At 36.5% G+C, this 23507-nt stretch overlaps 1 protein-coding gene across 1 annotated transcript; it reads left to right on the top strand.

The window, feature by feature from the left end:
• Positions 1-208: 208 nt before the first annotated feature.
• Positions 209-23016, top strand: LOC128989444 (MOXD1 homolog 1-like). The gene is made up of 12 exons (XM_054411336.1): positions 209-466; positions 8950-9102; positions 10063-10245; positions 11381-11467; positions 12006-12198; positions 14144-14245; positions 16053-16216; positions 18180-18293; positions 19145-19270; positions 19916-20100; positions 20468-20792; positions 22739-23016. Exons 1-12 carry the CDS (start codon positions 209-211, stop codon positions 22910-22912), a joined length of 2064 nt encoding a protein of 687 aa, XP_054267311.1. The 3' UTR covers positions 22913-23016.
• The last annotated feature ends 491 nt before the right edge of the window (positions 23017-23507 follow it).

Here is a 23507-nt window from a genome sequence, read left to right as displayed (position 1 = left end):
CCGGGATATTTCGAAGCAAGATACAAGTTGAAGATGACTTCACAAACCCTTCGACCCTTTGAATCCCTCTGCGAATTTCTCAACATTACGCATAACAATGTAAACCGGGTATCGCGCCAAAACATCACAAAGCACTCCCCTCCAATGACTCACCGCTCCAGGTGTCAGGGCTTCGCCCCACCGGCTCGCGGCTCAGTCGGTGTCGAGCATGTGGACTACCGAGTGGCTGGGAGTGATAGTGTGCGTGGCGGTGGTGAGGTCGGCGACGTGGAGGTCGTCGGTTGACCTGAGCCCCGAAGGGGACGTCCGACTGTCCTGGACGCCCAGGACGGAGAGGGTGGAGTTCCAAGTTGAGGCGAGGACCACGGGATACGTCGGGATCGGTTTCTCCAGAGACGGGAGCATGCGGGGCGCAGACCTGGTCATAGGCTGGGTGGAGGATAACAGTCAAAAAGTGTTTTTGTTGGTAAGTGGTTCATTTATCTGTTAAGTGTCGTAGTGTGTGTGTTTCGTCGCAATATATCCAACGGTGTATAAAACTAAATGAGTTGTATATCATTTATAATTTGTTATAACATTGTAATAAATCACATTAGCTATCCATTATCTTGTATATACTCAATACACACTGTGTTTAATAACTTGTATCGATTATTTGAATTTGCACAGGACCGGTGTTCCTGTTGATAGTATTAAATTCCGTTACACATACCACTAAAATATCAATACAAACCAACAGTATCGTTTCAAGCTTATACTAATTGATAATTAAACATATCTGTTTTGTTGTTGTGTTAAAGATTATAAATTGTTAAAATCAAGGATAATCTTAATAGTCTGTGTTGTCTGGTATTTATCTGGTATTTAAGTTACTGACAAACGAATAATGTTTAAGTGGAGGTTCGAAAGAAAAATAGGTAAATAGTGCGAATCTAAAACGAAGTACTTTGAATGCACGCAAATGAAATGACAAATTATCCAATGGTTTCCACGAAAACGCAACAGAAATATAACAAGGATTACTTCGTGTTTTCGTTAATCTGAATCATTTTTCTAGGAATGGCAGATGAAAATGAGATCACTCTTTAATTAGTTAAAACACATTGATATTTGTTTCGGTCTTGTTATATATTATGTGAGTAAAAGCAAATTAATTAAGTTGAATCCATTTCATACGCTCACTACTCAATTATATATAATGACGATATAATCGACGTTTTCTCGTTTATGTGAAAAATTGCATTCTTACTATTTCTTATTAAGTCGAAGAATCGAATATTGCTGACATATAATTAGAAGTTATAGTAACTACAGTATTTCAAAGATACACAACCAAGATGATGGATAAAGTTTTTTACTTACCTACTTAGCCTCTTATGATACTAATATTTACAATAAACCACATTATCTATCGATAATATTAAATTAATGTGGATAATTCTCTTACATACAGTACAAATCATGGTGAGCCAAAAAGGGGTTTATTTATTGATAGATAAGACTTGACATTTTACTTTTTGCAGCAACGTTTGTGTTGCAGTTATTCACTGAATTTTAACATAAGTTATTGTTTATAACATTTATCGATCTACAAATATTGTATTTTGAATGAAAAATATAGTTTGTATTACCTAATTTCCCTAACAAACAAATTGAAATCCCCAACGAAAAAATGTTTTAAAAATAGTTAAACAAAATTGACATTTTGAACTGTATGAATTATGGTACATATAGAGGTAACATGCATAATTACTTCGTGTGTAATATTTGCACCAGCAAACGAAACTTGTCAGGCTCTCGTGCGTTACCTGTTGAGCAAAGCCCCGCCAAAATAGGGGAGATTGGAGGGAGTTTCAGACATTAGGGTGGGAAAGAAAGGGTTGTTCAAGGCTGGAGTTGTATTAGTCAGTTTGAAACTGATGCAAAAGTATCATTCAATTTTCTTGTTTTTAAAACTAAGCAATCAAATCGTCTAAAGAGGGCAGAGTAGACGTATCCAAAACAAATAGTTTCGTTTTTAATGTTGAAATTCAGTGGAAAAACAGTAAAAATATCTGTTTTGGTATTAGTACCTGTAGTGTGGTAGTGGGTGTGTAGTTGTTTAGATTAACCATTGCCAGAAAATGAAGAGTAGTTAAATTGGCTACTCTTTACACTATGCTAATACTGAGAGTAGTTCAGTTACATCTATAATAAGTCAAACCAGCATATCATTAATAACTTTAATAAGTTTAACTTAAACTTTGTTTTAAACTTAAGTTTTTTATAACCTTAAGTTTTAGAATAATTAAGTAATACAAAGTTGATACACTGTAAAATCAATTTAGTATAACTGGAAATTATCTCAAACAAGACCATGAAGAATAATTAAAACTGTTTTTAGATAATATTTTAATCAAGCCCCGATCTCATCTATAACACCGCGCTGTCTATCCAATGTTTGAAAACCGGTGTAAGCTACATTCGCAACATCCTTTCACATCATTAATCGGAGAAAACCTTCCGGGAATCTAATTTACTGGTTTGTCAGTTCTTATAGTAAAATAACATGAAGTTATAATTAGTTGACCCACGGCTGTTCATTAATCAATGGTCTGTAATTTGCTATTTGTTTTTCCGAGTTATAGAGGAACAAATAGTGTAGAATACGGTACGGTTCCTATGTTCTGGTATCCGGGTTCAATTCCTACCAAACACCAGTAGATATTATACCTGTCTTAATTATTTTAACTCATTGGTTTCAATCCCGCTGTCGGTCCCTGTCAAAAAAACAAAAAGGATATGTGAGGAGAAAATGTCCCTGCATTGGGAAACCTTCTGCACTAGACCTGGGATAATTTATTTTGTTTAATAGCACGATAAAAGTTAGAGGAAATTAAAACTTTTCTTTGATTAAAAGGAGGTAGGCCTGAATACAGTTTTGGACTGCCTTGAAAGGTCTTTCCTTTCCTATTCTATGCATGTCAAATTATCAATGCTGCAGACTGATGTTCTCAAATATTATGAAAGTTCTGTGAAGAATCTGTGTTCGCTGAAGTGGTCACACATCAGTGCTTAGGTACGAACAGGCAGATAAGACAGTTAGACGCTTGGCGAGTTGAACGACTCTGGACGGTGCTTATCGTTGGTAATCGGTTCATATGAATTTGCTCTATATCTTCCGGATCCTTCTAGTAGACAGGGGCTGTTCTAAATGTTCAGGCTCCCACGGAAAAAATCCATTAAATGAGGAGCAGACTGCAGATAAAAAGGTGCATTACCACTGGTGCGGCTGGAACTGCAGTCGTTCTATTCGTTTGTTAGCAATACAAAAATGTATCTATTATAAATAAACTATCCTACCTTAACGAAAGAGCAAACTTCTCATCTCCTGTTGGATAGGGAATGTTGTTTTAAGAAGTATTCTTAAAATCCTCATAGATCAAACTAGACAAAAAGTTAGACTGACATTTTGAAAGTCTGAAGAACTCAGATAACATTCTCTCATCAGCTTGCAAATGATTGTTTATTAATATTTTGAAGTACCCCTCTTCTGTTCGTTTTGTAATTATACTATGTGTGCTAAGTCTTGAAACCCTTATCATTTCCAAAATTTCTCCATCTTCCCCATCTTCTAGATGTTCAACTAGCAAATAAATTAATAGTATTTTTTTAGAGCCTATTAACTAATAATTCACTATTCCTACTTCAACTCAGCAACAGGCATTAACTGAACGATTGAATAATAATTGCACCAGTGACAATGCCTTCTGCAACGATTATTGCCGAGCGATAATCGTCCAACGATGATCGTCCAACGACTGCAGTTCCAGCCGCACCAGTGACAACGTACCCTTATAAGACTTCAATTTAAAACTTGTTGAAGTATTGAGAAGCAAGTACGTCCACAGTGGCGTAGACTCGCACACTCGACCGACCATGTCAGACAGGTGGCGTACTTATCAGTTTCCGGCGACGCAGACGCAGGTGCAGGAAACGTGTCTCACTTCCGCTCTTAATTATCTCAAATGCTACTTGTACACAATGACTCCCACAACAAACTCAACCCTTCACAGGCGCTAAGGCCTGGCAGTCGCAGTAGTAACATTGTATCTGATCTTACTGCGCTTTGCAAGTTTATCCAATGATTGCACCCTATCCCGGAGCTGTAATTTTTGTATACAGTTGTATGATTTGCATGTTTTCCTTTTGTTTAGTAGTTTAAAGTTTCATCAACCACACTTTTTTTAACTAGCTGATACCATTAGACATTATCGTGCCTTCATTTTCAGATTTGGGTCAGTAGACAGACTCATGCTTCTAATTGCAATTGCTTCCAAATAAAATATAGAAATATTTGTTCAACCGTCGACGTGTGAATATTCTGCCGCCACCGCGGGTCACCTCGTCGTGTTTTTGTTACTTCTCTGTATGTGAACGTCTTCCAGCCAAGCGACGTGCCTGGCAAATCTTCAAACTGCCGTGGGAACACCAACCGTGGGTCCGCCCCTGGTACATCTACCTGCTCTAGACGAAAAGCAATCAGTTCTTAGGAGACTCGGTTAATGGTTCCTAAAAATCTTCAAATAAAAAAACTGAAATTTACAACACTTAAAAGTTTAATGTTTTTCTTTAGTTTGTAGTTATTAGCGAACTTCCTAGATAGCATATAAGCTTATTCCGTAGTACTCATGGTACGACCTGGAACCGGGACAAATTTACTTTTTCGTGTTGAGGTCCCTAGAGGCCAAAAACACCATCCGTTCAAATTTATACATATCAGTCCGTTAGCACGATAACTCGAGCAAAGATGATCAGATTTTGATGAAATTTGATATAAACATGTACACCTACATTTATTCAAACGAGTTCGCGAACCAGCATGATCAGACTATGGTAATGGAGGTTTAGGGAGAGTTTTACACCAACGGTTGCTTAGGATTATACAAACTGCCTCACGAACGAAACGATAGCTAGAAAGCTTTAGTTAGATTGTCTTCAACACCTTTCCATCACTGCGTACTGTATCCATACGAGTAACGAGATAATCATAGTAAAAGTAAATAAAAGAAACGTCTTATAACACTTAAAACTTATATTTACGCTCATACTGTTACTCACAAGACGGTAAATATACAAAAAATGGTAAGAAAAAGATGGGTCTGATGATGATTGGAGTGTCCAATCGAAATGATCACCTCTTACCATTTGTTTTGTATATTTACCGTCTTGTAAGGAACAGTAAGCGTAAATATATGTTTTAAGGTGTTATAAGACGTTTCTTTTATTTACTTTCCGTAAATTTAATAGCACTTACAATGCTGATAAATAAGTTATTTAATCATAGTGACAAAAGTATACACGTTTAAACACAACTGTTGCTTGAGATGATCATAAAACACTTATATCACGACACGCTAGCAAACAAATAAACCTTACGAAAAGACTGTTATATTTTATACACAACTGCCTGAGATTAAATATCACCAGAATGAGATCTAGAAGGGGATGGATCTTTAGTCCACCTTTTAGACTTACGAAAACATTAAGCTACAAAACGACCGTTAAACCTCAAACAACGGTTCACAAGTCATACATCGCGGGAATAGCAAGGTGGTGATGGATTGTGAGGATCCTGGGCCGCCCGAGCGGAACGTCCTCAGCTCTAGGAGGTGTAGGATAAGGAGCAGATGCTTGGCAGCTGCGCGTGGCGGGCACGTGCCAGAGAGGAGACAGCTGCCACAGGGTCCACGACAAAGGGAACCAGGTGGAGGTGGTGCGACAGCCGTGAAGGAAATATCTGGAATCATGTCTAGAACTGGCACCGCTGCAAGGATACGGTCTTTGGGCAATGAAATTGCTCGAGAATGGCAATACCCCAGACTTACTTAGTCCAAATTTAAAAACTTGGACTGTTTTAAATTTTGTATTAGCTATCTCACTGGCCGGGTAGCCAAGTAGTTGTCCTCGCTCAGCGTATCAGAAGATCGCTGGTTTGTAGGTACCTGAACATTTGATTTATTTACATTTATTTTTTACTGACTAAATGACTGATCTTGATATTTAGGCTTTTATAAACGATCCTGGCTGGCTAAAGAAACACGCTCATCTCGGTCAGTAACAAAGCTAGACCGATCTATACACTCCTAAGTACACTCAACTAGCCTATACACTCCATATTCAACCTATAACACACATGAAGTAGGCTACGTCGCTAGCATAGTTGATGAAGTGATCCAATATAAAATAATGGTACTGGTACATATTGTGCAACAAAGTAGTTCATTGAATTAATTAGAAAGAAACTAAGTGTGAAAAAGATACAGCTTCGAAAATATGGTGCTTTGCCAATTTGGACACGTATAGTAACTTTTGAATGTAATCTTGGTACCTACTTAGTACTTACTTGGTAAATTTCAATCTGTAAGAATGAAATAATTAAGTGTTGTATATAAAAACTTTACTTTAAGGTTCCCTGAAGCCAAAAATATTATTTATTTAAATCCACATTCGTTTGTGAGAGATAAAAGGGCCATAATTCGGACAAAAATCAACCTATTTCAAACATGAAGAGGTTCGCAATCACAGGAGAAAGGGGCTGTGTGTTATCATGGCTACAAACAAACATATTTCCTAATAACAGTTATACCCTTATACTACTGATGTAAGTGTAGAAATATCCCCGTATCAATAAACAACCTAAAGACAACGGGAATTGCACTCTAATTTGTTGTTAGAGGATATAAATTATATCAAGTGTGTGTGAGTTGGTGCTCAGTCGGGAGCTTGAGTCTTGACGAATCGTGGATTGAAACCCACAATATTGTAGAAGTTTATAAATTCTTGGAACCGATATTTAAAATCAGTTCCAGTATCGTCAATGGTACCGTTTATTGAATTTTGTCCTGTAACGACTCACCGCTCCATTTTCTTGATACAACCCGCTCACAGGCCTTTAAGGGCCATTTATGGGAAAATGGAATCTTGAGTGCAATCTTGTATCATTTAAAAGATGCTGTCTAACTATTTTTAAGTAAAACTCCAAATTTGACAATGCACTAATTGTTAGCAACATGGTAGAGTTTTAAAAACTAATCCATTTGTGATTTCTAAAGTCACACATAGCATTCACGGAAACCTTTATAAACACAAAATGTTTAACACGAAAGAAAGAAAAACCTCGATCAACGACATACAACTACACACATGAAATGTTTACCCGAGTTACAATTAGACAGTAACATTCCTCTTTACCGAACGCCATTACTAAAACACCGCTGTTCTCACAACATTCCGCATTTTTCCACATAACCTCTAAATTGTACAGAGCACCGATTACATCTGTCAATTAATTTTCTTCTTTCAATTCCGTAGTTTCCAATCTCATTAGGTCGAACGTAGGCGGTGAGTTTTACCAAACAAGTTTGTAGTCGGACTTTCAGCTATTTCTCCTGAAAAAAGGACATCTTCGGGGTCGTAAATCCTTTCCCGAGTGAGCAGAAGAAGAAACGTCCGATAATGAGTTGGCGGGCGACCGGACGCGGTGTGTACTATAATTAATCTGTTCACTTACCGCCACCACTGCCGAGCAACCAAATTAATTGGATGAAACCAGTTTGTAGAATAACCTTGGAATTGTAGCAGAGGTTTGGGGCTGGAGGCAATGCATTTGGTGCATTTATAGTTTACAGGATTTTCGTCAGTAGCCCTGGACACCGGTGGGAGAAAATAAAGTAGTGCAACTTTATATCCTAGATGAAGTGAATTATGTTATTTATTTTATTTTATAGACTAGACGACTTTTAGCACGATTATTTAAATGAAACTTATGCAGTCTGACCTTTATAAGGCTATATGTAATTTAAATTCAACTTAGAAGAAATAAGTATAAAATATACAATAAAAAAACATGGTTATTATAGGTACCTCAATATATGATTTTCGTAGAAAATTTTCAGAAATTTCATAAAAATCTTCATTTGTTTAGTATTCAATTTCCGACTTTAAATTTTCCAAGTCTGATTAGGATAGCCTACAAAAAAATTGCATTATAAAATCTGCACTTGGTAACATATTCAATCAATTGCAGGTTTTGTAATGCCAATTTAACCTATTATGCTCTAAAAGTAATGCAGGCAGGAGGCCCCCCCATGCTATAAACCATGTTTAAGCTAAACTTGTTTGAAGTTAACTATAAACCTAACTAAAATCGTATAACTTATGTACTAAATGAATTAATGGAATTTAGACAAACTATTGGGTTTGCATTAGAGCTTAACTTGAAAAAAAATTTTTACCTGACAAATAAATTGTACTTATGAAACTTGAATAGAGTTGAACTTATACTTTTGTGAGAGTTGCTTTAGGGAAGTTCCTAACGAATTTTGCTTTGTACAATTACATGAATCAGGTGAAACTCACACACAGAAACTCAGTCTTTGTAATTAATTGTCAATTAACTTTTCTCTCAAAGCCCTGTTACGCGAGATCCAATAAAAAAATGTATGAAAATACTCTGCAGGTGTACATTAGTTTCATCCTAGTAACCTTTAAATTCATTTTGTTTAGTGGGTTTAGTAGAGTCATGAAAAAGTGATAAGTTCGCTTTATGATTTGTAGCATCCTATCAAACCATGGTGTAATCACTTTTATCGATCACGAATCAATTTCCGTCATCTGGAATTTTCTTAATAAATGAAAAAAAAACAGTTTGTGCAGAGAAGGGGTTTATGATTAACTGCCTCCCAATTAATTAATAAGGATCATTTATTGGCGATCCAAAATAAGTTTGAAGCTAAGCATAAACCATTATTTTTAAATAACATTTTATGATTTTAATCAATAGTCTTGGTCAAGTCAAGCTGAAGACAATGACGTTATGATGATTTTAAACTAAATTCAGCTATACAACCAGATTATTTCAGAATAATTTAAATTTCAAACTCACCTAACTTTACTTCATTGTTGTAGGACTACCATGGTACTTCCAGGAACGGAGCACCTGTGTTGGACACTTCACAAAACTACGAGTTGCTTGGAGGACATCAGAACACGACACACACTGTAATCAGGTTCCAGAGGGCTTGGGACACCTGTGACCATCAGCATGACAAAATACTGGGGGTGAATAACTCATCTTAGCTTACTCATCGGATGGAAAATAACCAAACTCTTATTTCTTCAAACACCACCATCCAATTTCGCTCTAAAGTGATACCTGCAGTTACTAGAAGTGGAGAAATGACAGAAAATGTTTCATAGCTTCAAGGCAGAGTGTCCCAATCCTTATAATACTGAAGACGATTTCTACAAAACACTACTCTTCCATTAACAATGGACAGATTTTTACAAATGAGGTGTCAAAATTAAGTATTTGTTGTGTAGACGCCTCCTTTCACCAATTCCTGCGATAAAATTCCTCGGGCTTTGCCCCACAGGCCATCATCAAAATTGCAGTTTATTTCTTATGAAGAAAATATTTTGATGACTTAAACAGACGAATAATTTTTATTAATTAATTGCATACTAAAACAGCTGTTCTAGTCACATATAAAGAGTGAAACATATGGCAATGCGGTTGCCCTTTAATAGCTCTTACTGGTGGATTTCACTGATTCAATAGCATAAGCTGATCTGGGCTTTACGGCATATAGAGCTTTGAATTCAGCTTTAGAGAAATTTCGGATTTAACTAGAGAATCATCTTTAAAAAAATTAGAGCTTTAAGGCTTATTGATAAACAAAAGGTTACTCAACAAAATAAAGCTATTGTCTTAGTTTATTGGGACTTCAGAGATTATATTGATGAGAATTTTATAGGTCGGTCGCTTAGTAGTATAGTAAGCTTATAGTAAGTGACCTCCTCTTACATACTTGATAAATACTCGTCGCTATTTGCCCAGCTGACCTATAGTATAATCTTTTGGTGTCTCTATATACGCAGAGCTTCTAATTTTCTCAGGTAAACTATTTCCAAGCTCTTTCCCTTTTCATCAAAATCTCTTAAAGTTACAAAATTCAAACACTCGCTACAAGTTATTTACCTTTTTACCAGAATCAATTCTCATCTCCAACCATTTTACAGAACGACACAGAAAGGATTATCTGGGCCTGGCATTCGAAGGACCCGCAGGAGTCAGGAGTGCTGGAGTGGCATGATAAGTTGCACCGTGGTTCCCGCAGTGTCCACCTCATCAGTGGTACCAACCATACAAACAAAGGCGCCAACATACCCCATGTGAAACAGTGGGACGTCCTGCTCAACAATGTAAGTCCACTATGACCACTTGATAAGAAAATAACCATCACATTCATTACGAAAATTCCTTATTCGTAGTTAATAGTAAAAATATCCCTATTTTCTGTGGAGCTACAAAGGATGTGTGTTATCTTTGCTGTATGTACTGTATATTTAATTATTTTTAATGGAACATAAATCTTATTGATTAGCTGCATGATTATAGTGCTTGCCTGAAATTCAGGAGGATGCTGACTTTTACTAAGAAAAGCTTTTAGAAGGTTGACAACTGGATCCTTCCCTCCTTGGTTGTTGGGCTTTTACTATTACAGTATATGAAATGGTCCTGTCACCTGTCCTGGCTAACAGCTGACCTGTCTCAGTAACAAACCACCCTACTCACTTTGCATCTATATACAGAAAACATGTAGCTGTTTTTGTAAAGTGAAATGTGAAAAGTGACTTTTTGCTAGTAAAGTAGAAATTTTAATTCCTTATAAGTTTAGTGTTTCTGGACCAGTTAATTGACAAACAAAAGGTTAAATTACCTTGTGTTACATTAAGGACAAAATTTTTCCTACTGGGTTATGCTTATTTCGGTGCAAAAGCCATCGTCAGATCCCTATAAGAACTATTCTTGCCTGAACAGAAGTGTCGAAAGTTCACAAACAAAACACAAAAGCATATACTGTACTACCATTGACTAGAATGTATAGTCTCAACGTATAGTCAATGATACTACTCAACTGAAGTAAACATCCGAAGTATACGGCCCAGCTGTAACCTTACTTTAATCAAAAACAAAAGTTGAATGTGCCACTCACAGAGTAAGCATAACTCAACAATCAACTTAAAGAAACATTTAACCAATTACCTGGTAAATAAAATGCAATAAGCCATATTTTTATTTGTGGGGCTTTAATATAGAATATAGAATATTCCATAGCTCACCTTATTTTAGTGTGGCTTGATTAAAAAGTTGACGCATTAAAAAAATCTGTAATAATTTACATCAGCACATAATTGGCTCAACAACACCCATTTTTATTCTAATACTAACTATAAAGTTTATCCTTTGTTTAAGATAGTAATTATTTTTAGATCTATAGGTATTTTGTATTGCTGAATTATATTTCAAAATCACTGTATTAATTTTATTTCATAGTTTTCAGTACCGGAAAACATGGACACAATGTACTGGTGTAAAATATTCAAAATTCCTTCAATGAACGGGAAGAGACACATAATTGGTGTAAGTATTACTTGTTTAAGTTTTTGTTTTTCCTATATGGAACTGTATGTTACTTGCTTTTTGAGGTTATTTGAATTTTAGATGCTTACATGAAAAGAAACTCGCCACCTGGTACTAACTTGATGTGTAACGTAACGAATACACGAACTACATCCTCTTGAGTGCATTTCACAGCTAATCTTATGTGTTAGATATGCTGATCTTGTGATGCCAAACTGATACACCTTCATTAGCTGAAGAAGTTCATTTAGCTTCCACATAGAGTATTGCAGTGCCACAGTTAACAGTGTTCTCATTAGCGTTGTGTGGATACTGTTATTTGGTAGGCAAGATACTGTTTTAGATAAACTAGTTTAAAAAAGTGTGACATTTTACATCATGCTAACAATTCTGTGCTGCATAGTGCATGCAATGATAATGAGGCTTATAGTTATTATTATTTAACCAAAACTAGAAATGGTTTTCAATATTTTTAGCTGTAAACCTATCCACAAAACAACCCAGTAGTTTAAAAAAAAATTTTATTATGTGTTTACAGTATGAGCCGATCATCTCTGCAGGGTCACAGGGCCTTGTGCATCACATGCTGCTGTACTCGTGTGCCGGAGGGGCCCAACTGGAGGCCTACTCAGACCCCCGCCACCCCGGGGCCCCATGTCATGGCTCCGACATGCCCACCGCCTGGGAGACCTGTGTGGCACCTGCCGTGGCCTGGGCCGTCAGCTCCAATGGTAAGATAGTCCATCCTAACTGTAGATTTTAACACTTCAAATTTTCACACTTATTTTTCTAAATCATAAGAACACTTAAAAACCGGCTCCAGTGAAAATCTAAAATCTTCCTAATACTAAGAAGGGACTGTTGACTGACTATAACCAAAAGTATAAAACAAACTGAAATGTAACGGTGGTAATGTATTTATATTTTGAACTGTGTGTGGATTTGATCACAGTAAAACTATCAGTTTTAAATTTAAAATCATCCGAAGTATGAGTACATGCTACCATGCTACTTCCTACAATAATGTCCTCTCTGAATGATATTTCTCAGTGAATGAAAGTGCAGAAGCAGTGCAAGTCGATTGTCTTGGTCCTCCTATTGATATTCCCCAAAATATCTCTGACTGTTTTTAGTGCCAATAAAAAAGATGCTGGGAATAATTGTTGAACAAAATATATTGGCTAACAAATGTTATTCATCAGTTAAATGTGTGCTTCATTTTACAAAGAAGCAATCAGTGACCAATAAGGAACCCAATGAGAAACATAACGATATATGTTAAATGAGTTTTCAATAAATATTTCATCATTGTTTTTCTAGTATAAAGTTAATTAAGCCTTTGAATATCGATAGAACTAGAGGTACCATTGCCTATGTTAAGCAGGAAACCCAATTATTTGGGTGCTCTCCGACGCCTTCCGTCAAAATAGTTTTGTAAAGCTTTAAATAAACTATAACCCACTAGTCCGACGATCTCCGTTTCGTTCGGATCCGTTCACCTACTTCTTCCAACAACATTGCTCTCTGAGGCATTTTTATCGGAGGTCGGGTCCGATATGTTTCTCCAGTCTGCGCACACTAGCCTAGTTTAGTCACTGTCAAGCTTTGTGTGTAACATAAGTGTAGACAAACTTTCGGTTATCCCTTTCTTTATTCATTAGGTGATGCTAGCAGCCTGAAAATATTCCGATGCTTTCAGTGATGCAAGTTCTATGGATTCGACTAGTGATTTGCTCTCAAATTGTGGGCCAACTATTATAAAAAAAGAGAATGCAAATAAAGAACCATCAGATGGACAATATTCTCTTTTACTACTCCAGCACCAAAAATTAACAAATTAAAACCTGAAACATATAATTTTTCTTCCGTTACTGAAGGAGCCTGTAAGACCACTAGGTCTTAAAAAGTGCGGAAGACATCGGACACAGTCTGAGACTGAATAGAACGAATCAGATTGGAGAGCGCCAAACTAGTGGATGCTTTAAAGTTGTCACCTGTTTTTTTTTTTTTTTTTTTATCAAAATGGACATAGTTGAATTGAGCTATCGACAGATTGCACTGATTTAAATAATGACTAATTTTTGTTGAGTATGCGGAAGTTTTAAACAAGTAAAACTGGTAGGATGACTTTATTGTATGATATAGCGTAGAAACTATCTGAAAATAGAATTTTAGACACTAGTGCAATCTTTGACTGGCTATAGTTTTTGTTATGGTCAGACGGTCCATATAGATGGAACATCTAAGAGGCATTCCATATACCATTAAAGGCTTGCATGGTAATAAAAAGGTTACTGGTTTGATCCTCAAGGTAGAAGCTTTTTTATGGTTCTGGTCTCAGCTGTACTTGATCATTGGGCTTTTAAAAAGCTGACCAAAGAAAAGGCTAATATCATAGTGAGTAACAAGGCTATCATCATAGCATCTACTGTACTCGCTCATTCACCCTCCAATTAATTATTGGCCCCTTGAAATACACATCCTGTTCTGTTGTGACCAAATCTAATTGATTGGTCCTCTTAGTTGGAGGTCCAGTCAAAATTTGGTGTTCAGAATGTGACTATAACAGTAATTCCAAAAAATACAAAGTTAACTTTAAAAATAGATATTCAATAATGAGATGTATTTTATTTTACATCTTAGACTCACACGCACCTTAAACTGTAATTCTTTCAGGTGAATTCCTCCCTGACCATGTTGGAATACCGATCGGAGAAAATAGAAGATCAACATTTTTCATGCTGGAGATACATTATGATAATCCTACGCTGAAGAAAGGTAAGTCTTATTTGAGTAACTTAATGATAGATTTTATATGTTATTTACAGTGCCAGATAAGTAAGGTACAGACAAAACATGCTTATGGGACATCCTTTATGCTCTGTTATGCCGGGCGGAAAGTAAGGAACCAAACAGTGTGCAGAAATTCCTATCACACAAGGCACAAAGTCTTCTTCCACCGTGACTGTTGTGGTACATGAAAGGGGCGGTGAAGGACTTTGCCCTAGACACCAGGACTAAACAACACTTAATTCTACCATGGAGTGAATCCTAATTTTTACAGGCAATAAAATGTTACATAATAGTATTTCCAAAAATAAGTACCGGCATCCCATTTTTAGTGAGATTCAAATTATTGTGTTAGTGCTGAGAGCTCAAAGTATGAGTTTGCATAGTACAGGTAGTTACAGCTAAGCTGGCACTTGGGCCTGGCGTGCCACTGCGTAGGCCCAATGGGTGGAAGCTAGGCAAAGATCTTTCTGCAAACATTCCGCTACGGACTCACTGGGTTGGTGCCTCCAAACGATGACTAACATCATACTAAACTAATAGGAGATGACTAATACGGTGTGGTATTATAAAAACCCAGGGGAATACCTAAACACTCTGCTTTATTAGTAAGTCGTCAGCTTTGCTAGCATCACAATGTGAATATGTATCTTTTTTTGTAAATAATTTTGTTTGTACCTAATAAAAAAATGGGTAAGCTTAAATTTATTAACAATTTGTGTTGCGGAACTGTTATAAAAGTGTAAGTGTTCAACATCCTAACTTTTAACTAAAGTAGACATAATTAAAAGCATTCAGTGTTTTCATCCATTCCAGAGCCTTCACGTGGGCCACGAGGACAGTTGATGCTACCAGCATGACTGCAGAAAATGTTTTTGACATATGTTAGTAGAGAATTTCTATCGATCGGTCAAGTGCCAACTTAGCTGGAACTACCTGTAAATTAGTGTCTTGATTATCCATAAGTTCTCCAAGCCTTCCTGTGGAAGATTAAATCCCTGGAAATTGTGTTCTGTTCTTTTTGGTATAACTATGTGTTACACAGCAGGTGTGTAAAAAAAAGTCCTTCTCCCACTGTTGTCTGAGCTTAGAAGCTCTTTAGTGCCAAAAGCTTTAGACATCTGCATTTGACTATTAAGTAGTTACTTGACTCTTCATACCGCTCCTGCTCTCCCTCATATATTAGTCATGTCTGAGTTGAGCAATATTGCAATATATAATTTTTACAGTCACAGTAGTGGTGTTTTAATTTTGTTGATTATTTTGTATGGGTGTTTACTGGGTTAGAAATTTAATGGTTTTAATGAAAATTTAATGGTTTAGATGAGTTGATGGCTCAGTCAGTAGTGTAACGGACTTCGGGCCCAAGGCAGCGATGTCATGGGTTTGGATCCTGGTCACTGCCGAAAACATTTTATCAGTACAGTTCACCTTTGTACTGTACCAGCTCACCCCTTGTTTTGCTGGATACATTCCACGCACGGGCAGTTAGTCTATGTGGACGGGCAAATGCAAGGTTAAAAGAGGCCACCAACCTCGTAAAAAAAATCAACTTGAAGCTGTACAATTATATTAATACCAAGGTTTTATTAATTTAATTAGGTACACAAAGGTTTTTCATTCATTATTTTCCACATTATCCAACCTTTCCGCTCATCCGATCTTACTGTGACTAGTTTAGATAAGTAATTTGAGTCTATATTGAAGAAATTTATCCTGTGAGAGTACCAGCCTGTTAAAATTTTCAATCTTCTCCTACAACCATACATTTAACAATATTTTCTCCATTTTCCAGTGGTAGACAGTTCAGGTCTGCGGGTATTCTACACAGACAAGCTGCGAGCCAACGATGGAGCCATCCTTGTGACTGGGATCATCATCTCTCCTCTCCAAGTGATTCCCCCTTACCAGACCAACTACAAGACAGCTGGCTACTGTGACTTCCACTGTACACACTCTGTAAGTATTTTAGTGGGAAGCCGCCGTATTTTATCAAGGTTCAAACTGTTGGGTTACTCTAGGACATGTCTATTATGCAAGATTACTACAAGACTTGGATTAAACAACACACTCATTGTGAGGTTGACGACTCTATCTTCATGTAAGACGAATCTCTTCCCTGTACTTAGTGTAGTACCGATAGTTACTTGTCAGTAGACACACAGTTAGTTGCTGAGGTTAGAAAAGTTAATATAATAGAATTTTTGGTAGAGACCAACAAGTTATCAAATAAAGACTACATTTTGGATTTATATAGGATTAGTCATTATTTAAAAGTTTCTGATAATGCTAACTATTGAAGTCTCAGATACCTTTTTTTCAGCCACAGATAAGTAAAGTAAAGAGGAAACATTCAATGGTACACTGAAATGGTGTTTAACACTAGTCCCTGGTGTCTAAAGTTCAACCCGCCCCCCTCACCCTTGTGTACTATGTACTACAACGCTCATGGGGGAGGAAGACTCTGTGCCCTGTGTGATCGGAACTTCCGCACAGTGTTTACCACTCAGGTTCTTCCTTGCATTTCCAGCTCAACAAACTAGAGCGCATGGTTATCCCATGCAAGTTTACTCTGTACGGTACCTTATTTCTCTGTGTTGTGCAAATAAATGTGTCACCATCATAATGTGATACTCTGGAACTTTGTTGGTATGTTGTCGTATTTATATCGATACACCATACTCCATGTAACCAATGCTATCCATACAAACGTTTGTATCCAAGACTTTTACCTAGCCCTTTCGTTTGGAGTGAAGGTGAATATTATCATCAAGCAATAGGCATACTGTACCAAGGCACTTTGACAACCACTTAGACAAGTCCTCAGGGATTTAGTGGCCCGAGCCTGCAAAAGAATGAATACTTGTATGCTTTTTTTAAATCAACCCTGAAAAGGGTGTTAAGATAATTGGGTTTTGTTTGGCAGATAAAAAAGCTTTGATACCGCAAATAGTGACAGTGGTTTATCTCCACTCGGAGAAACATGTACCTTGTCTTGAAGCTATGAACGCAAAACATCCCCCCAATAGATAAATGCAGTGATACACAGGGGAGAGCCAGGATGCACACTAGTCCGGGATGGTAGCTTACTCTCTTACTATGAGTACCTGGCCGGAATGGGTGGGGCACACAACAACATCTTGTGTATGATTACTTGCCCAGTTGATTGTATTCAATATGGAAGGACCGAAGGACCTGATTCAATGTTGTTGCTCGAAAGTAGGGCTGTTAAGTGGTTTTTGTTATTTAATGATGATTGTGAGTTTGCTGTCCACCCAGTAAACTTAGAAACGGGTGATTATTTTGATATTGACTCACTATTTTGTTCCTCGTATCAGTCAAAACATGATAGTTTTGATGAGAGTGGACCTGGCTCCAGAATGGGACTCTGTGGAATACCTCTGAAATTATTTTTCTCCATATCCAACCCCATCAAGAAAACAAAAATATAAAGACAATTTTTAAATAAATCACGTCCTTCTTCATCAAGCAAGCTACTAAACATAACCAAAAGGATAACAAACAATGATTACTTTTATGATAATTAATGCACAAAATAAACGCAACACACTATGCCAATAGCTTCGGTGAACGGAATAGCGGTGAGATATACTGAATGGAATAGGCGAATGGTAGCAGATGCATACTGCGCAGGTGCACTTGCTGGTTACCTTTCTACCAGCTTTGTAACAATCGTGCTAGCAATTAAAATTTTATCATCTAGGCTCCCCATTAGAATAACCAGTCAATCTCTACTGTTTGCAGGTACATTGTCAACCGTGAGATTATTTTTGGCATAGCAGTAAACAAGGAAGATAACGTCCCATTTACCAGCATAAATTCTAGCTCACCTGTGTACGTACCGTACTTCAATCCACACATCACATCTGTTAAAAGAATTAAATTGTTGTCTTGGTTGCAGACTCTACCTTCGGAGATCAATGTGGTCTCAGCGTTGTTACATTCTCACCGAGCTGGACGAGAGATCAAGTTGAGACATGTACGCAACGGGGTTGAGCTTCCACCAATAGCACAGGTATGGCATCGAGATAAACTTGCTGTTTGGATTTGTAAACTAAAATGTGTTTAAACAATTTTGAAAGTCTGTTGTGTGTGATTTCTCTTATAGTGATTAAAATAAAACTGCCTTTCTTTGAAAAGAGTTTTATTAAGTTTTATTAAGACTAGATTTCAAACCGACTAGAGACCATATTTGTGTGAATTTGTTCAACCCCCTTGATTGATATTGCAATTACAATTACCATGAATAATAAACTATTTGATACCTCTCTAAGATTTCATATATTAATCATATTAAATAGTACCTATATTATATTTATTTGATTGTGGTGCCCCAATATGTTTGTACACTATAGGTTACATCTTTTTGTCAAATGGTTCCAACTTCCCACCACTACATCTTTTCTATGGCTTTATGTACTATTTATTCATGTTCTATTCAATTTATTTACAATTACCGGTACTTCAGTTTGACATAAAGCTACATAGCGTGTAGCATACTTCAGTAGGACACATAATATATTGGAACCTTGATAAAGAACCCCTTCATAACAAACTTGATAACAAGTCTACCATTTTCAAATACCCTTTATTTAATATTACCCCTAATTACATTCTCTTACAAATCCTGATACCAAGTCAACCCTAATGACAAGTCTTATTTAATAATTTTTATGAGAGACTTAAAGTTCTACTGTATAATTTGTTTTGAAAGACAGTAGTCACTTTCTTTTTGTAATGGATATACAACTGTTGGAATCACTCCTCATTTTGTGATAGTAGCTATCGGTACCGGTTGTGATAGTAGGTGCCCAGTACCCAAATTTATTCTACAATTTTTATTCAAAGATATTCTTCATGTTTCAGGACAAAACCTATGATTTCAACTACCAGCAGTCCAGGGTCTTGTTGGAAGAAAAACAAATACTGCCAGGAGATGAAATAATCACTGAATGTGTATATAACACTGAATCTAGAAATCGTCCGACTGTTGTAAGTAGACCAGAAGTGCTGTATCAAAATTATATATATTCTAAATGCAGTGTCTAGTAAGGCAATGAGTGAATCTGATGTATGAAATATAATCTGAGAAAATAGTTTCACAGAATGGTTCTTCTATTAAAGGAAGAAGATCAACAGAAGATGCTAATTTGACTCAGCGAATGAGAAAGCTGTTTAATTGTTTCAAATAAAAATGAATCCGATTAGAGTCCTCCAGGTTTCCAGATGTCCCTATGTTATAAAAGAGAAGTGTATCAAAAAAGATTGATCAACTGTTCATTTATTAATTGGTCTACCAATCAAAGATGTTGGAAACCTAAACACTGTAATCTATCCCTCAAAGTCAAACACCAAGCCATTTATCACTCTTATATCACTCTAACTGTATAACTAATCCAGTAAAAGCAAGTTAAATGAAATCAAATGGTTAAATAGACTATTCACATTTCACTGCACAAAACAATTACAAATTAGCACAAGTATGATCAACATTTCAGACTCTACCATGATTGTAGAAAGATAAAGGTTACATATAGAGCACGTCATGATTTCTAGGAAGATAGTACATAAATTGTCATCATTCTATAGTCATACACACTACACAGTATTCAAGAAAGAATATATTTCTATTTGCAGGGAGGATTTTCAACCAAACAAGAGATGTGCCTCAGCTTCCTCACATATTATCCACGATCCCCACTTGCCAGTTGCCTTAGCATGACTCCTGTCGACTTCTTCTTCCAAACATTTGGAGTGAACAAGTTTTATCATTACAACATGAGCACCATTGAGCAAATGTTCCTTCGATTGACAGACAGCCAGTGAGTATCAATCACTTTAAAAGTTAGCTGAGAGTCTAGAAATCTAATGGTTTTACAATATATCAATTCTTTCCTAGATATAACATTTACCATACTCGTTTATCATAGGGAAAAATTATGAATAAAACAAATCAGTGTGTATAGGCCTAGTCCAACAATAATTAAGACCTTTTATTTACAATGTCTTGAGGGTAGACTATAGCGTCCTCAAAACTTCAGAAGTGGCTGTTGCTGTTACAAATATTACAAAATCTAATCTTTTTATACAATATGGGATTGGTAAAGATCTTAAAAATCTTCTTTCACAAAGTTTAATAAGTATAATTAGTATTCATAAATAATACAAAATAACCTCAATGATTTTCAGAATAATCAAGAAAACCGTGTCGACAACTCCTCCTACTTTCCCAAAACTTTCGATGGACGATGAGGTTGATGAAGCTGCAAACCAAGAGGCAATCTCTACTTTGAGGAAAATGGCGGACTTCTCCATAATTGAAGGTGGAGGAGAGTCGAGTCTGTTTGACAACTTGATCATTGAGGAACCCGAGGAGTTCCACAACCGAAGCTTTGTGGGACATCTTCACAAGATGCCTTGGAGCGAACAGTTGCTCACAGACACCATAGAAACCACAATGTACCACGGGAAACACATGACGTTCTGTAGACTCTACAACGACTCGCTACAAACGGTGAGATTAATATTGATGTTAAATCATATCTTGGTAAATGACTATCAAAAAAATCTTATGGTAATGATCTTGCTTTGAGCAGTCCTTGATTATTGGATCTTAATAAATGTTTTTTCTCCATATTCCTGGATATTCCTTCACAGATCATCTCACTCCATTCTAAAATCACTCTTCAATCATATTCAGCTTAAAATATAAACCAAAATGTGCGTGGCTGTCTAAAAGAATTAAATTAAATTGAATACATTCTATGATGAAACGTTTAACTACCGGTATGCCAATAATCAATGGTAAAATGTTACAGCTTAACAGGATTATCACCCAGATTTAAAATAACCAACATGGCATGGTTTTAACATAATCTGTATCTACCGTCTTTCTTTTATAATCAGCTTGGAAGCCATCATGGCATCTTTTTCCTACTAGTTTCTAATTAGTTTAATAGGTATCATCGCTAATAATCGCTAATCGCTGGCATAAAAATGAAGAAATGTTTTGAGAAAATTATTTGGGTAAGCATTAGTTTTTTATGTCGGCGAGTGCCACTGGCCATTTACGCATGGCGCTCACTGAGTCGACTACGGCTCGGCCTTACTTACATGGCTCCATTTTACCTGCGCACTGCACCAGCCTTCTCCATCCGACACCAACCGGAAATACGTCACATCATCGCGCTCACCAGCCTAGCGTTGCTGTCAGTGCACACGGTCTGCCTAAAAAAATCTGAAACATCTGAATACCAAATTACATATCTCCAAAAGTGACAAAAACTTTGTTACAGGAATGTTCCAAATTAGGTGCTGTTAACAATTGAACAATTTTACAATTTCAACATACAGTAGACTCCCTCTTATCCGGACTTCTCGGGACCAAGGCCAGTCCGTATAACGGGTTTCCCGGTTAAACCGACGTCCCCAAATACTCGTTAAAATGGACCGTTTAAATGCACTGTATAAGCCAATAATGATTATTACGTATTTAGACATGTGATTACTGGTCTCAAATCTTTCCAACGAGAACAGTCGTTTCACTACCGCCCACTTCTTGCCAATCTAGTCCAATTAAAACGATATGCTGATAAAAATTGTCCGGTTAAAGAGATGTCATTTCCACCGAGTGTAGTCCGGTTAAAAGGTGTCCGGATAAGAGGGGGTCTACTGTATTTTACAACTGGTGGAGGTTTTTAGTGATATAAGGATCATTAACACACACATTCCAAGTTTCATAAACATCAGGATTATCAAAATCGTCAATACATTTTCAGTTTGACGATTCGGCAGGAGGCCTTGGTCGCTCCTAGGACCAACCAACGCCGGATCGCTGAAGCCGAATTTCTCCGTATAGGGCGTGCCGAGCTGGACCCGTGTTGTGCGCTTCGTTTATTATGTGTATTTTAACATTTTAAAAAGGCTGTAGTTGACTCAGTGTGCGCTGTGCTTTAAAAGCCTACAACAAAGGCCAGCAGCAAGGACAATGTGAAATTCATCCAAGCACCTACATAACACATAAGACATCACCTAATACAGCTAATTTATTTAACCATTATAGACAAGCTAATCAGGTAAAAGGGTTAAACATTTTCTTCAAACCCTTGTGGTTTCATATAGAACGAGTCCTTATTTTTCAACTCAGAAGCTCAGAAAGTCTATTACAATTAATTTTTTATACTACAAATTTAAAAGACATACAGTATTACCTATAAGAACTAAGAAGCTTGATGGAGGTCATTTTTCTATGGAACATAACCTTTACCTACTTCAGTGTTAGGATACCCAAAGGTTTATTCATGGGCATTTTAATTCTAAGTGTGTTAGAGATATAATGCTGTTTCAGTGTCCTATTTAAACATAAAAAATATTTTTTTCTTTAGGCTTTATTAAAGGTATCTATTTAAAATGTGTCACAAGTTTCATTACAAACTATTAAACAGTACTTTTGTGTTACAGCAACCACAGGTGTTCAAGTTTCCAAACTTTACAAAACTTGAAGCTTCTTCCCTCAACAGTTGTCCACAGAGCAAGGAGAGCCTGAAGGGGACTCCTAATGGAACAGGACCAATGCTTGTTAGCAAATACGACATCACATTTGTTTTTATTTTGTTTAACTTAGTACTGAAATAAGCTGTAAAAGACACACTTGTGTTTTACTGTGTTCAAAAAGTGTCCAAAGTTTTTACTGTAAGGGAGTACTTACTGACTTAAGTTCCTACCAAAGACCAACTATGTGATATTTTTACCATTTTTCGTTGACTAGCATTCTTGGTCCTATATAGTTATTGTGTAAATATAGTTAGTTTGGTTTTGTTTCTTGCAGCTTAAAAAGTTATTGTTAGTGCTAAGTATTTTATTTATTTTCTTGCATGCCTTAGATGAACAGTAAGGTAATCGTTGTTTGTACTATTCTACATTTTTGCTACAAACAAAAGAGTTCTCAAAGGTTTTAGTGAGAAAACTTTTTAATCGGGTAGTTTATTTTCTAGGTTGTGAACTTTGTTGAGATTAATTTATTTTTGAAAACATTTTTGAACAAAACATTTCTGATGGAATGAAACTGTAGCAATAAAGTACTGATTTGAACTCAGGCTATCTTTCAACAACAAATTTACCAAGAAAAAATCATAACTGGGAATACAGCCAATAAAAAGTGTATACTTGCATGATGTAACTATATTTTTGACAATAAACATAAAACATCTTAAATTAAAATACTACCAAA

Source organism: Macrosteles quadrilineatus, unplaced genomic scaffold (genome assembly GCF_028750875.1).
Source record: "Macrosteles quadrilineatus isolate MER2022 unplaced genomic scaffold, UCM_ALF_1.0 Scaffold_3__2_contigs__length_128488019, whole genome shotgun sequence".
NCBI classification, from domain to species: Eukaryota; Metazoa; Arthropoda; class Insecta; order Hemiptera; family Cicadellidae; genus Macrosteles; species Macrosteles quadrilineatus.
Note: the sequence above shows the minus strand (reverse complement) of the source record. Positions and strands in the feature narration are given on the sequence as shown.